The sequence below is a fragment of the Gracilinanus agilis genome, chromosome 4, assembly GCF_016433145.1.
Source record: "Gracilinanus agilis isolate LMUSP501 chromosome 4, AgileGrace, whole genome shotgun sequence".
Lineage (NCBI taxonomy): Eukaryota > Metazoa > Chordata > Mammalia > Didelphimorphia > Didelphidae > Gracilinanus > Gracilinanus agilis.
Genome location: NC_058133.1, coordinates 249,349,870 through 249,362,078, shown reverse-complemented (window position 1 = coordinate 249,362,078; position 12,209 = coordinate 249,349,870). Strand labels below are relative to the sequence as shown.

At 45.6% G+C, this 12,209-nt stretch overlaps 2 protein-coding genes across 6 annotated transcripts; one reads left to right on the top strand and one right to left on the bottom strand.

Moving 5' to 3' along the window:
• Nucleotides 1-6,202: 6,202 nt before the first annotated feature.
• RANGRF (RAN guanine nucleotide release factor) lies at nucleotides 6,203-7,916 on the top strand. 3 transcript variants are annotated; one of them, XM_044673503.1, is made up of 6 exons: nucleotides 6,203-6,277; nucleotides 6,452-6,536; nucleotides 6,632-6,748; nucleotides 6,932-7,082; nucleotides 7,357-7,442; nucleotides 7,632-7,916. In XM_044673503.1, the coding sequence occupies exons 2-6, from the start codon at nucleotides 6,460-6,462 to the stop codon at nucleotides 7,765-7,767; spliced, it is 567 nt and encodes a 188-aa protein (XP_044529438.1). In that variant the 5' UTR covers nucleotides 6,203-6,277; nucleotides 6,452-6,459; the 3' UTR covers nucleotides 7,768-7,916. The 3 variants fall into 3 exon arrangements, with proteins under 3 accessions (XP_044529438.1, XP_044529439.1, XP_044529437.1); XM_044673504.1 differs by lacking the exon at nucleotides 6,203-6,277 and having other exon boundaries at nucleotides 6,373-6,536; nucleotides 7,366-7,442; nucleotides 7,653-7,916; XM_044673502.1 differs by lacking the exon at nucleotides 6,203-6,277 and having other exon boundaries at nucleotides 6,385-6,536; nucleotides 7,653-7,916.
• SLC25A35 (solute carrier family 25 member 35) lies at nucleotides 7,887-11,750 on the bottom strand. 3 transcript variants are annotated; one of them, XM_044673499.1, is made up of 5 exons: nucleotides 10,697-11,750; nucleotides 9,718-9,783; nucleotides 9,071-9,223; nucleotides 8,710-8,844; nucleotides 7,887-8,530 (listed from the first exon to the last, which is right to left on the bottom strand). In XM_044673499.1, the coding sequence occupies exons 1-5, from the start codon at nucleotides 11,069-11,071 to the stop codon at nucleotides 8,357-8,359; spliced, it is 903 nt and encodes a 300-aa protein (XP_044529434.1). In that variant the 5' UTR covers nucleotides 11,072-11,750; the 3' UTR covers nucleotides 7,887-8,356. The 3 variants fall into 3 exon arrangements, with proteins under 3 accessions (XP_044529434.1, XP_044529436.1, XP_044529435.1); XM_044673501.1 differs by lacking the exon at nucleotides 9,071-9,223; XM_044673500.1 differs by lacking the exon at nucleotides 9,718-9,783.
• Nucleotides 11,751-12,209: the final 459 nt, after the last annotated feature.

Sequence of the window (12,209 nt, the reverse complement as noted above, 5' to 3'; positions counted from 1 at the left end):
CAAGCCCTTCAGTCCAGAAAATCAACATCTGCATTTGCTTCACAGTTCTAATTTTATCAAGCTATTTCCAAAGAATTCTAGCTAGGACTAGAGCTAACTGGTCCATGGCAGAGGCACTCTGGGGGAGGCCTCTACTCTTTCCTCATGCTAGGAAAATGGGTAAAAAGTCAAGACAGGGGAGGAGGAGACAGTGATACCCATTACCTACCACTAATCCTACATTTCTGAGCCAGCAGGGATAGATAGGCAAAGTAAGTAGGCAACCTAGAAGTAAATCTGCAGGGAGCAGGTCATTTTTTTAAAGCCCTTACCTTCCATCTTAGAATCATTACTGTGTATGGGTTCCAAGCCAGAGGAGTAGTAAAGAGGAAGGGGGTGAGGTGGGATTAGATGGTGGAGAAGGTACAGGGTCCCATCTGATTTTACCCTCTTAAAAAGCAATGATATAATGCCTCAAAACCAATTCTGGAGCAGCATACCCCGCAAATAGAAAAGGTGAAGTAATTTTTCAGCCCAAAACAACTTAGAAGGCCAGCAAGAGGGATCTAGTGCACTGGGGAGGAGGTAGAGCTCAAAGCAGTGCACAAGGGCAGGCCCCACTGCAGCACTGGGCCCTGGGCTCAGCTGAAGCAGCAGCAAAGATTTCCAGAGCTCTCAGACAGAAACAATAAGGTGGGGAGGTGGGGGTGGGGAGTGGGGAGGGCTCACCCTGACAACTGCTCAGAAAGGAATAACAAGGGTCCCTTTGCTAGCTCTCAGTACAAGACTTGCATTGTCCATACTTAGATCCAGGAAGCAGTACTGGGGCCACTGTCTCAGCACTTGTGGCCAGTTCCAAGAGGTAAAAGAGTGCTTGAAGTTACTCATAGACTAGAGCCCAGGCCTGGAGAGTATTAAACACTCCTCTTCTGACATCATACCAATTTTTTTTTTACATTTATTAATATTCATTTTTAACATGGTTACATGATTCATGCTCCTCCTTTCCCCTTCAACCCCCCCCCCCCCGCACCCCCCTCTACCCATGCGCATTTCCACTAGTTTTGTCATGTGTCCTTGATCGAGACCAATTTCCAAATTGTTGGTAGTTGCATTGGTGTGGTAGTTTTGAGTCCACATCCCCAATCATGTCCACCCCAACCCATGCGTTCAAGCAGTTGTTTTTCCTATATGTTTCCTCTCCTGCAGTCCCTCCTCTGAATGTGGGCAGCGTCTTTACCATAAATCCCTCAGAATTGTCCTGGGTCATTGCATTGCTGCTGGTTCAGAGGTCCATTACATTCGATTTTACCACAGAATGTCAGTCTCTGTGTATAGAGTGACATCATACCAATTTTTAAGAACCAAGAACAGATAGATTGTGTAGCTGATAGCAGCTACACAAAGGACCTGAAGCTTTGAACCCTTCACCCACAGTTACAAAGCAGTTTTTTAAACTAAGAGAAAAAGGCAAGAAAACAAGCAAACAAAAAAATAAATTCATCAAAAGTTATTGTGATAGGGGGCAGCTGGGTAGCCCAGTGGATTGAGAGTCAGGCCTAGAGAAGGGAGGTCCTAGGTTCAAATCTGGCCTCAGACACTTCCCAGCTGTGTGACCCTGGGCAAGTCACTTGACCCCCATTGCCCACCCTTACCACTCTTCCACCAAGGAACCAATACACAAGTTAAGGGTTTAAAAAAAAATTAAAAAAAAAAAAGTTAATTGTGATAGTTTAGACTCAAACTTGGAAGAAAACAAAGTCAATACTGCTGTATCCAAAGCCTCCAAGAAAAATATGAATTGCTCCCAAGTCCAAAAAGAATTAATGGAGGAGTTTTTAAAAGTTTTAAAAGGTTTTTAAAAATCAAATAAATTTTTGGGAAAGCAAATGATACAGAAAAATCATGAAAAAAATTTTACCAAAAGGAGGCACAAAAAAATACTGAAGAATACCTTAAAAAATGAAAAAGGCCAATTGGTAAAAGGCACAAAAATCCAAAAAAGAGAAGAAATTCTTAAAAAGCAGAGTTGGCCAAGTGGAAAAAGATAATAAAAAATGCATTTTTTAAAAAGTCAGAATTGGAATGATACAGTCTGAGATCTATTTATCATTTCCAGATAATCTGATAAAGACGGCTTAGTTGATAAGGAAGCAAGGGACACTGAGATCTTTTAGCTCATGCTTCCAACTCTGTCTTCAGGAGCATGGAGTTTATTATATATATATTTCAAGACTCATTTCACACAAAAGAATCTCCCCCCCACCCCAAAACTTTGCATTTTCGCAGAAACACAAATTATGTCATATCAAAGTGCAAATAAAGCTATAGTTTTACAAAGAATTTTCTTATGAAGATAATGCAGGATGAGAAAAAGTCTCAAGGCTAAAAATGAGCCTCACTTTATCTAAAAGTTATTTTGCCTGAGCTTGCCACTCCATGACCTTGGGATGCCTAGAGCAGTTAGAGAGCTATACCCACAGCTGCAGCTTTACTCTGCTGAGTGAAAAAAGGACATTAACTCATAAGTGCTGGTTTACTAAGAACAGAGTTTTCCTAGAAGGCTATACTATTTTTCAATAAGAAAAGGTGTGGATCATAAAAGGGGTCAAAAGAGGAGTCTTAATGGCTCTCAACATCTCACCATTTTCTTTTATATTGAAGTGATTTATTATTCAGCAAAAAGTTTTATTAATGAGAGGAGTCACAGAGAGGGGTTACAACCATTGCCTACAGAGATCTTGTAAATTACAGCTGGATCTGATGGGACTCACAGATTATACTGACAGACCATGTTTCTCTCTATTGCTTTCAACAATACTAGACAATTCTGAGGGACTTATGAGAAAGAATGCTATTCACACCCAGAGAAAGAACTGTGGGAGTAGAAACAGAAGAAAAATACCTCCTTGATCACATGGTTTGATGGGGACATGAATGGGGATGCAGACTCTAAATCAATGATTCCCAAAGTGGGAGCCTGGTGGGGGCTGCAGCGATCCAGGGAGGCAGTGATGGCCACAGGTGCATTTATCTTTCCTATTAATTGCTATTAAAATTTTTAAAAATTAATTTCCAGGGGGCCAAGTAATATTTTTTCTGGAAAGGGAGTGGTAGGCCAAAAAAGTTTGGGAACCACTGCTCTAAATGATCACTATTGCAAATATAATACGGAAATATATGTAAAACCAAGTTGAATCACTCATTGGTTACGGGAGGGGGAGAGAAGAAGGGAGGGAAAGAATATGAATCATGTAACCATGGAAAAATATCCCAAACTAAATATTTCAAAAAAAATAAAAACAGAATTGGCTCTTTGGAAAAAGAGATACACAAATTCCCTAAGAAAAAGAATTCTTTATAAAGTAGAATTGGCCAAATGGAAAAGGAGGTACAAAAGCTCACTCAAGAAAATTATATCATAAAAATCTGAATTGAGCAAGAGGAAACTAATGACTCCAAAAATATCAAGGAATAATCAAACAGTAAAATTAAAGAAAAAAATAGAAGAAAATGTGACATCTCATGGCAAAAACAACTGATACTGAAAATAAATCCAGGAGAGATAATTTAAAAATGATTGGACTATTTAAAAGCCAAGATCAAAACAAGAGTGTAGACATCATCTTTCAAGAAATCATCATGGAAAACTGCCCTAATATTCTAGAATCAGGGGACAAGATAGAAACCAAAAGAATCCCAAAAGGATAAATCCCAGGAATATTATAGCCAAATTCCAGAACTCCAGGTCAAGGAGAAAATATTATAAGTTGCCAAAAAGAAACAATTCAAATATTATACATCCACAGTCAGGATAACACAAGATGTATAATATTTGAATTGTTTCTAACGAAAAATAACCAAGTCTGAATCCAGACCAAAGTAAACTTTTTTCACTTAACATTTTTTTTCTATTTCAGTTTCCTTCCATAAAAGAATTAATAGGGGGAAAATGTTTTATATGACTGCACATATAAAAATCTATATGAGATTGCTTACCATCTCAAGGTGGATGGGAGGTTAGGAGGGAGAGAATTCAAGACTTGGTATTTTTTGAAAATACTGGAAACTGTTTTTACATGTAAGGGGTGTATGTTAAAAAAAAGTTGTAAGGGCTAGGCAACTGGGGTTAAGTGACTTGTCCTGGGTCACACAACTAGGCAGTGTCTGAGGCCAGATTGGAACCCAGGACCTCCTTGTCTTTAGACCTGGCTCTCAATCCACTGAGCTACCTACCTGCCCCTGATACTTCTTAATAAGGTATTTTACAGTGCATTTAAAAAATACTTCAAGGATTCCCATCATGGGTACTCCTCTCATGCTTTAATTAGTATCACAATTCACTATAAACAAAAAAATTCATCCTGATGGCCCATGAAAATTCACTGTTGGGCCAACAGGAAGCCAAGTTTTATGCTTCATTGGCATAGCCTTTAAAGGCCACCTCATTATCATGATATTTCCTCAGATTTACATCTCATAGTTATTTTGGGATACCTACATGGATTATAGTTAACCCTCACAACCTCTAGGGACGGGAATGAATTGGGGGGAAGAGACCCTGGTAGAAGGAAGGTGGTACAGTTTTCATATCTGGTCTCCAGTTATGCACACAAATATTTTATTCCAATTCTGACTCAGAAGCAGGACACTTCTGGCCTCAAGAAGAGATAGAAAATTAGGGAAGTCATGAAATTAAGAGTCAGAGAAGGGGAAGCCATCTCTTGGGCAGAGGAAGATTAGGTCTTGGATATTTCCCTAATGTGAGAATCGGAGAAGTATTTTGGGGAGAGAAGCAGATGCAGGAGGTTGTTATGTAATTCCTGTCTCAATTAAAACACCCTAAACAGAGGGGGAAATAGACATATATACTTAAATATAATTATATTGAAACAGTTTAAAATCTAGGAAGAGCAAGTTGAAGTTGAAGAAAGGCAGATTTTTAGTTTCATATAAGGAAAAATTTCCTAATTATCTTAGAATCTAGGATTTTTGAGTGCAAGGGAGTGGAAAAAGTGCTAGACTTGTAATCAAGAAGACCTGGGTGGCAAATGCCAGCTCTAACACTAGCTATGTCACCCTGGGCATGTTATTTAATATTCAGCCTTAATTTCCTCATCTGTAAAATGAGGAAGGTGGATGGAATGTGATCCTAAAATTCTATCCCTTCATCTCATAGAGAAGGAAAATGAAGAGTCCTGTCACACAAATGGTTAATGGCAGGGGATGCAGTTTGACCTGTGTCTTGGCTACAAATTCCAGTGGTACAAAGATTATCATCTTTAAATTTAAATTGATTTAAATCATCATTGATTTAAGAAAAAGGGAATCCTCAGAAATTTATCCATGAAAAAACTCTCAGGTCTAAGTTAACTCAAGGTTATTTACACCGATGGTAGAAAATTGGAAATTTCATAATAAGATGACTGCTTTGTAGCTATAACTTTTGAATCCCACCCCATCTACGTGGGAAACCAAGAATTAAAACTCAGGTCTCTTTTGACTCCAAATTGAGCATTAGTGCTCATGGTTTCAAGCTAGAAAAGATCAGTAATGTAGAAGAGACTCTTTCCTTTCAAATTGGGGTGAGACTAGACGATCTTCTAAATTTTAGGTCCCAATTCTTGGGATTCTGGGTGTTCCTGATCCCAAGTCCAAGAAATGCAGTCCTGCAGCCCGGATCTGCACCTTCCCACCCTCCCTACCGCGTACATCGGAAAGGAGCTTGGGAGCATTAATTAGGTTATCCAAGTACTTACAAGGTCGAGGTTCCAGGAACTAGGAAGGGGTGTGTGTGTGTGTTTGGTGTTGGATGGGGCAGGCACCTGGTTCCATTGTTTTCTTAATCCCACCGCTAAACCCAGGAGATTAATTGATAAAATTATATATATTTCCACCCAGGAGGAGAGGATTGAGGGAGAGGGGAACCAGTGTCCACTACTCAACCAACTGGAGAACAAACAGCGAACCCCGGGATGCATCCCGTCTAACCGCTTCCTAACTTTTCTCAGGCTTACCCGCCCCAGCTCAGCGGTACGGCCTCTTAAAGAAGATACAAGGGTCAGGCAATGAGCAGCAAGCCCAGGGGCCTGCCGTATACGTCACAAAACCGACGACCCGCTTTTCCCTCCCATTGGTCGTTGGGCTGCTCAAGCTATTTGACCCCGCCATCTCCTCCATCTTTTAGGCAGTTAAGTTTCGTTCAGCAGAACACGAGGGGGCAACCCCAAGGCGCCCATTGGGTGGCGCGGTCGGGGGCGGGGCCAGACCTTAAAGGGCCCCGAAACCAAAGAACTAGGTAAGGAAAGAACAGAGATAGTCCTGAATAGGATAGAACATGTGCCCCCCCCCCCCCCGAACACCTCCTCCCACCCTCATGACTAAGGACGCTGGTGGAGGAAGGGGGGCAGGCGTGGGGGAATGCATCACCCTACCACAAACCCTTTCTTTTTTTCTCGCCTCCCCTATACAGGCCCGTCCATGGAGCCCAAACGTAACCATCCGCTGTTCGGGGGAGCTTTCTCCATCACCCTTCCCCCGGGGGCTCTGGACGTGAGGTCAGGGGTCACTTTCGGGTATGGTGGGGGCGGGAGACTGGGGGAGGCCTAGGAGAAGAGCCGGTGAAGTTTAGCTTTCCTATTCTGCCTCTTAGTGATTTCCGGCCGGTACCGGACAACCAGGAAGTTTTCTGCCACCGCGGGACGGAGCAGAGTCTCATTGTTGAGCTTTTGGAGCTGCAGGCACACGTGCAAGGAGAAGCGGCCGCGCGGTAAGCGGAAAGTCTTCGCCCAGGGCGGGAACGGGCTGGCGCTGGCTCCTTTCTGGCCAATAGGAAGGCGATACGAATCCGGGTCGAAGGGGGGGCGTGGCCTCGGGCTTCCTCTGCAAGAGGTTGTGTCTGAAGCCGCTGCGTCCCACTCCCTTCGCCCCTCTTCTCTCCCTCTTTCTCTAGGTACCATTTCGAGGCCCTGGGAGGGGTGCAGGGGTCAGGGGACGAGCAAGTGGAAGCTGTGCAGCCTCTCTCCTTGCAAAATCTGTCCCTTCGAGCCTGCCGGGATGCCTGGGTCCTCTGCGGTCGGCAACGCATGGCCAAGGAGAATGAGGTGATGATCTGTTTATCTTGGGGTTGTAGGAATATCGAGTGGGGAAGGGAGATGTCAAAAGAAGGATGGGGCGGAGAAGTGTGGGTGTGGTGGAGGAAGAAGGTATAGGTGGAGTGGAGTTCTGAGAAAAGGGCTTTAAAAAAGGCCTGTCTGCACCATGAAAAGATGCCCAGGGAAGCTTTAGTTTTCCCATGTGAAATTATCTTCAGGGTTCCCGACAGCTCTGACTTTGTATGGTTGCCCAATAATCTTAGCTGATTCTTGCTTCCCTCAGAATGAAAAGGATGTGATGTTACACCTGGCCCTATTCCGATTGCCACAATATGGAACTGACCTCCTGCTGACCTTCAACGAACCCACGTAAGTAGGGTGGAGGGGGGAATATCTTGGGTTCCTTGAAAGGAGGAGGAGGGGAGAGCAAGGCTGGGAGAATTCTTTGAAATGGAAATAAAAGTAGGGTTTGGTTGTGGGACTGGGAAGGAAAAATGTTTATTTTCTATGGAGAAAGAAATCAAGAGACCAGTGTGATCTTTTTACTCTCTTCTCCAGGTCTGGGAATAATAATAATAGGCCTAGCCATGGCCATGAATCAGGCCAAAACCACCCACCCTGGACCATGGTTGACTTTGAAAGGCTTGTAACTACCCTGACCCTCGTTGACCCCAACATCTTTGGTCCCAGATAAAGATCTGAACTGCCCTCTGCCGCTGGTGTCTGGATGTCTGGATTCTCCAACAGAAGCAAGGGGTTGATGGTTGCGGTTTCCATCACTTCTCTGCTTCACATACAGACATAAGGCACCACTTTTGCAGAAATAAACTTGCTTTATATCAATACAATCTCTTTGTGACTTTGGTGAAGGGGGGAGGGAAGAAGTGTTTATACACTTTAAATCTAGAGGCAGGGATGAAGAATGAAGAATTCCTTCAATTCCCTTTGGTTTGAGGAGATAAAGTTTAAAGCTGTGCATAGGGACTGGAAGCTAGAAGTCTGAGAAAGGAGACTATCCCTCAGATTAATTCAACCCTGAGAGTAAGGGTGAGAGATTTGAAGCTGTGCATGATTCTAGGAGTGATGGCAGGATGAATGAAAAGGAGTACCCCACATGGTGATTCAACCCTGAAAATAAGGGAGGTTGGGGGAGGTGAGTGAATGATTATTAATCATTAAGACCTAAAAGTATGGAAGGGTCCAAAAAAATATCATCTTGAGTGAGATAAGGGCAGCCCTTCCCAAATGGAGTGTGTTGCAGGTGAATTTGGGGTTGGGAGGGGTCACTGTTTGTGTGTCTGGTAAAGGAATCGAAGCTGGTCCCAGAAGAAGAGTGAGAGGATGGTGTGGGGGCCAAGGCGGAAGTAGGAAGCACCCACTCCCTTGTACATGCCCCAAATGCCCTCTGTCCGAATTGTCTGCATCAATGCATCTGGTAGCCCCCGATACATCAGACCCTGGGTGAGGCAGACATGGGAAGGGGTGGGATATATATTACAGAATTCTCCCATCCCACCCTTAACCCTCCTCTATGACCTGTGCCCCATCTGTTTGCCCACCTGCTTGAACAATTCCCATTCCCATCAGACTCTTACTATATAATACTGTAATTGTTTCCCCCACCCTCACCCCTCACCTTGCCATGGGCATCTGTGGGTTGGTTGTAGAGCCTGGTGCTGATCACATCGAAGGGTGTCATGGCGAGGACCACAGCCATGCTACTCACCATTGCTGAAACCAGAGCAAGTTTCCAGCTCTGTGGTGGAAACACCTGATGTAGGGGTGGAGGAAGTACATAAAAAGCAGTGGACAAGAGCAACCCCGTCCTCCCTCCCTTTCCCCTAAGTCCCTGCCAGTGGCCTCACATTTGGGAGGTAGCATCTATCTCCCAAGGGCTAGAGTCAAATTGGTGGTGTCTCTCAGCAGTTAGGAGTGAACTGGTGGTCCTCCCTCCTCCCCATCCCAAATGACCCTTCCCATTTCCCACCAAGTGATACCTCCCACTGGGCCACAAGATCTTTGATGGATGAGAAGGTGCAGAGCTGAGTGGAGGAGCCGACTATAACTCGAGGGAGTCCTCCCAATGCCCCTCTCCATAAACCCCATAGGCCCTGCTTTCTTGCAATCACAGATAGTGCTTGATACATACCCTGGTGAGGGAAGGGATGGAGTGGGACTCAGTTACCAGAGCAACCTCCCAAGACCTGCTAACACATTTCTGTCTTTAGAGTTTACAAAGACCTTTTAACACAAATGACCATGGGCTTTTCCCTTCCACTCCTCCCAGAGGTTAGTTACCAGGAAAACAGGATCTATCAAGACCCAGAACCAGAATGAGACCCTTCTCCCTTCTCCATTCTCCCTTCTCCAACCCCTCAACTCTCAAGGAAGAAGAGAGGAGTGGGTCAGGGAATGTGGTAGAATTAAGGAAGAGAGGATGGAGTGGAGGCAAAGTGTAAAACATGTCAATAGAAAGCAAAATGGGGGTTCAATGGGGAGGAGATTCAGTGGTTGGACTTAAGAGGCAAGGAAGGATCAGGAGCTGATTTGGGGGTGTTGTGGAGAGAGACAATCAAGGCTGGAGAAAGCAGGAAGTCTAGTGATAGAGAATGGACTGGGGGTGGGTGGGTAGTAAATCCCTCACCTGGTGCTTATATTGATGCCCAACTGCAATCTCAGAGGCTGATTGTGCCTGAAGGTGTGTCTTCACCTGGGAGAAGGAGGTGGTGTCATTTGCCCAAGACCCAGGCACCCTTCCCCCTCCTTTTCTTCAGGAACCCAGGTGCTTAGCCCCTAGTCTCTCCTATGAGAGTAGCTAAGGAAGCAAATCCTTTAATCTGGTAATTATTGTTGTTCCCACAAAATAAATTGGTCATGGGACTCTGTGTCCCTTGGCTTTAGTCCCAGAAGATCTCCTAGCACTAAATAGATACCTCATTTTCTTTTACACCACCCTGTTCCCTTTGTTGTGGAGAGTACAATTATTGCTAAGACCCAAGGAAGACATCAAGTTAGGTGAAACCCAAGTATCCAGACCTTAGCTTCTGACCACCTTAAGGGACCCAGAAAGGTCTAGTAGACATGGGACAAGTTTGTAGGCTCCTTATGGATTGAATGTTTATAGTTTGCCTCCTGGATGGTAGATGCCTTCATAAACCCAGAAGTCAAATGCAAACTTTCTCTTTTCCCAAGTTAGCCCTTACTGGCCTGAAATTCAGATTCACTTATCCAGAAGATCCTCGATTCTCTCCAAACTTTTTTGAATGTACTTGTAACCAATGCTGAAGCCTAGGTGAACTTCATGCTCTCTGAATTATTTTAGTTCTCTCCTGATGTTCACCTATTCCATCCAAAAACATGCGAATCAATCAACAAAAATTTTAAAGCACCTGCAGGGATAGCTAGAATCTTTTCCAGGTATTACATGCTCTCCTGGAATGTCCTATGCCTTCTTCATGTAGACTTTACATCATAGGGGCCTGACTTAAGAGAAAGATTCTTAACCTAAATTTTTGACCACTTTCACGATCTTCCTCACTCTTACCACACCTCCCAAAGCCTTTTTTGTATACTCTTGATTTGGTAGACAGGACTTTGTCCTCCGTCAGCTGATTAATCCTTACCATGTAGATGGGACTCCCTACGTAGGCACCAATAACTCCAGCAATGCCCCCGGCAAGAGCACTACGGCCAGGGCTGTGGTTCCCATTGGAGTCAAGGAAAAGACCCCTAGCTTCCACCAGCCCATAGATCCCCAGCCTTATCCCATTCATTAAGAACTGGTATACTAAGGCAGGGGCCAGGCCTTTTTGCAGGGCAGCCACCCCATCCACTTTCCCAATGGTGAAGAAGGCATGGAAGACATTTCGGTAGTGTCGCTGGTAAGAGCCTGGTGCTTGGAGCTCGCCCTGCAATTGCATTCGGGTTTTCACCACTTCCAAGGGGTTGGTAAATACACAGGCCCCACAGGCAGCCAGACCACTCAGCAGGAAGTCCATGGCTCCAAGCAGGCTGTAGGAGCTGAATCAGAAGTCAAGAAATCGACAGAAGGGTAGATGCCCGGTTGAGGGAAGTGTTGGGGACTGGAGGGAGGAAGCAAGTATAGATAAGGGAAGAGAGGGTGGGTGTCAGAAAAGGTTCAAGTTCAGAGGAACAGAAGGAAAGGAGTCTTTAGCGTTAGAAGTCAAGGGGTCAGGAAGTTCTGGAATTTGGAGATCAGTGGGGAACGAAGCCAAAGGGATTCAAGCGTTAGGGGAAAAGAAGTAGCAAACTTTGGGGACCAGGAACCTTAAAGGGGACAGTGACTGATAAGTCACTTGAGTAAGGTCTGAAAGAGCATGCAGAAATTCATCGGGAAGGGGCTGGGGAGAGACCTATCTGCAGGAAGGGTCCTTGCTGGCCTAGGGTTCAGAGGAAGGAAGGTCAGGAAGCGTCCAAAGCCAGAGAGGAGCGTGAGTGACAGGCGGAGACCGCGAGAGAGCCAGGAGAGTCAGAGACTCCGGCAGACCGGAGGGATCCCGGAGGGAAGGGGGTAGGAGATCGGACGGGGATCTCAGCAATAGGTCCAGGGCGCGGCGGAGATGGACCAGCTTGAGCATCAGGTGGAGCCCCCAAGATCCGGAATTAAGTCTCCAGGCTCGAGTCCCAACCCAGGGACAGCTGGAGGCTGCAGCTCGGCCGGACCAGGGTGCCTCAGGGAGGAACGGGAGGGGCCTCTCCGAGCGGGATGAAGAACCTTTCTGGCAGCCCCAGGCCAATCAGTGCAGTGCCGGCTTCGCGACCAATGGGAGAGGCCAGTCGGGGCCCAGCCTCCTGTAACCTGGGCGGGAGTGGGGCGGGGAAAACGCAGCAAGGTTAACTCTCCCGGCGCCGTCACAGCCTCCCGGAGAGTGGGGGCCGTGGGGGCGGGGCTGGCTCATTCACCCACGGGCGGAAGCGGAGCCATGCCCCTCAGCTAGACCGCACCATTTCCTGACGCACGCTGTCGCTAAGGTCGCTGGAAGACGTGGAAGGGTATGGAGCCGCGATTCTGGATGCGCGAGTTCGGAGAAGAATTCGGAGTTCAGTCTGCTCTCCAGGTTGCGGGTTACGTAACAGTCCACACTGCTGGCTGGAACCCTGGGAAATAGAAAGAGA

Coding starts and splice junctions, on each gene's coding strand:
- RANGRF (XM_044673502.1), top strand. CDS start 6,400: ATGCATCACCCTACCACAAACCCTTTCTTTTTTTCTCGCCTCCCCTAT. Junction 6,537..6,631: donor CCGGGGGCTCTGGACGTGAG/GTCAGGGGTCAC, acceptor TCTGCCTCTTAG/TGATTTCCGGCCGGTACCGG. Junction 7,083..7,356: donor GCATGGCCAAGGAGAATGAG/GTGATGATCTGT, acceptor TGCTTCCCTCAG/AATGAAAAGGATGTGATGTT.
- SLC25A35 (XM_044673499.1), bottom strand. CDS start 11,071: ATGGACTTCCTGCTGAGTGGTCTGGCTGCCTGTGGGGCCTGTGTATTT. Junction 9,224..9,717: donor GGCATCAATATAAGCACCAG/GTGAGGGATTTA, acceptor TTCCCTCACCAG/GGTATGTATCAAGCACTATC. Junction 8,531..8,709: donor CCACAGATGCCCATGGCAAG/GTGAGGGGTGAG, acceptor TGCCTCACCCAG/GGTCTGATGTATCGGGGGCT.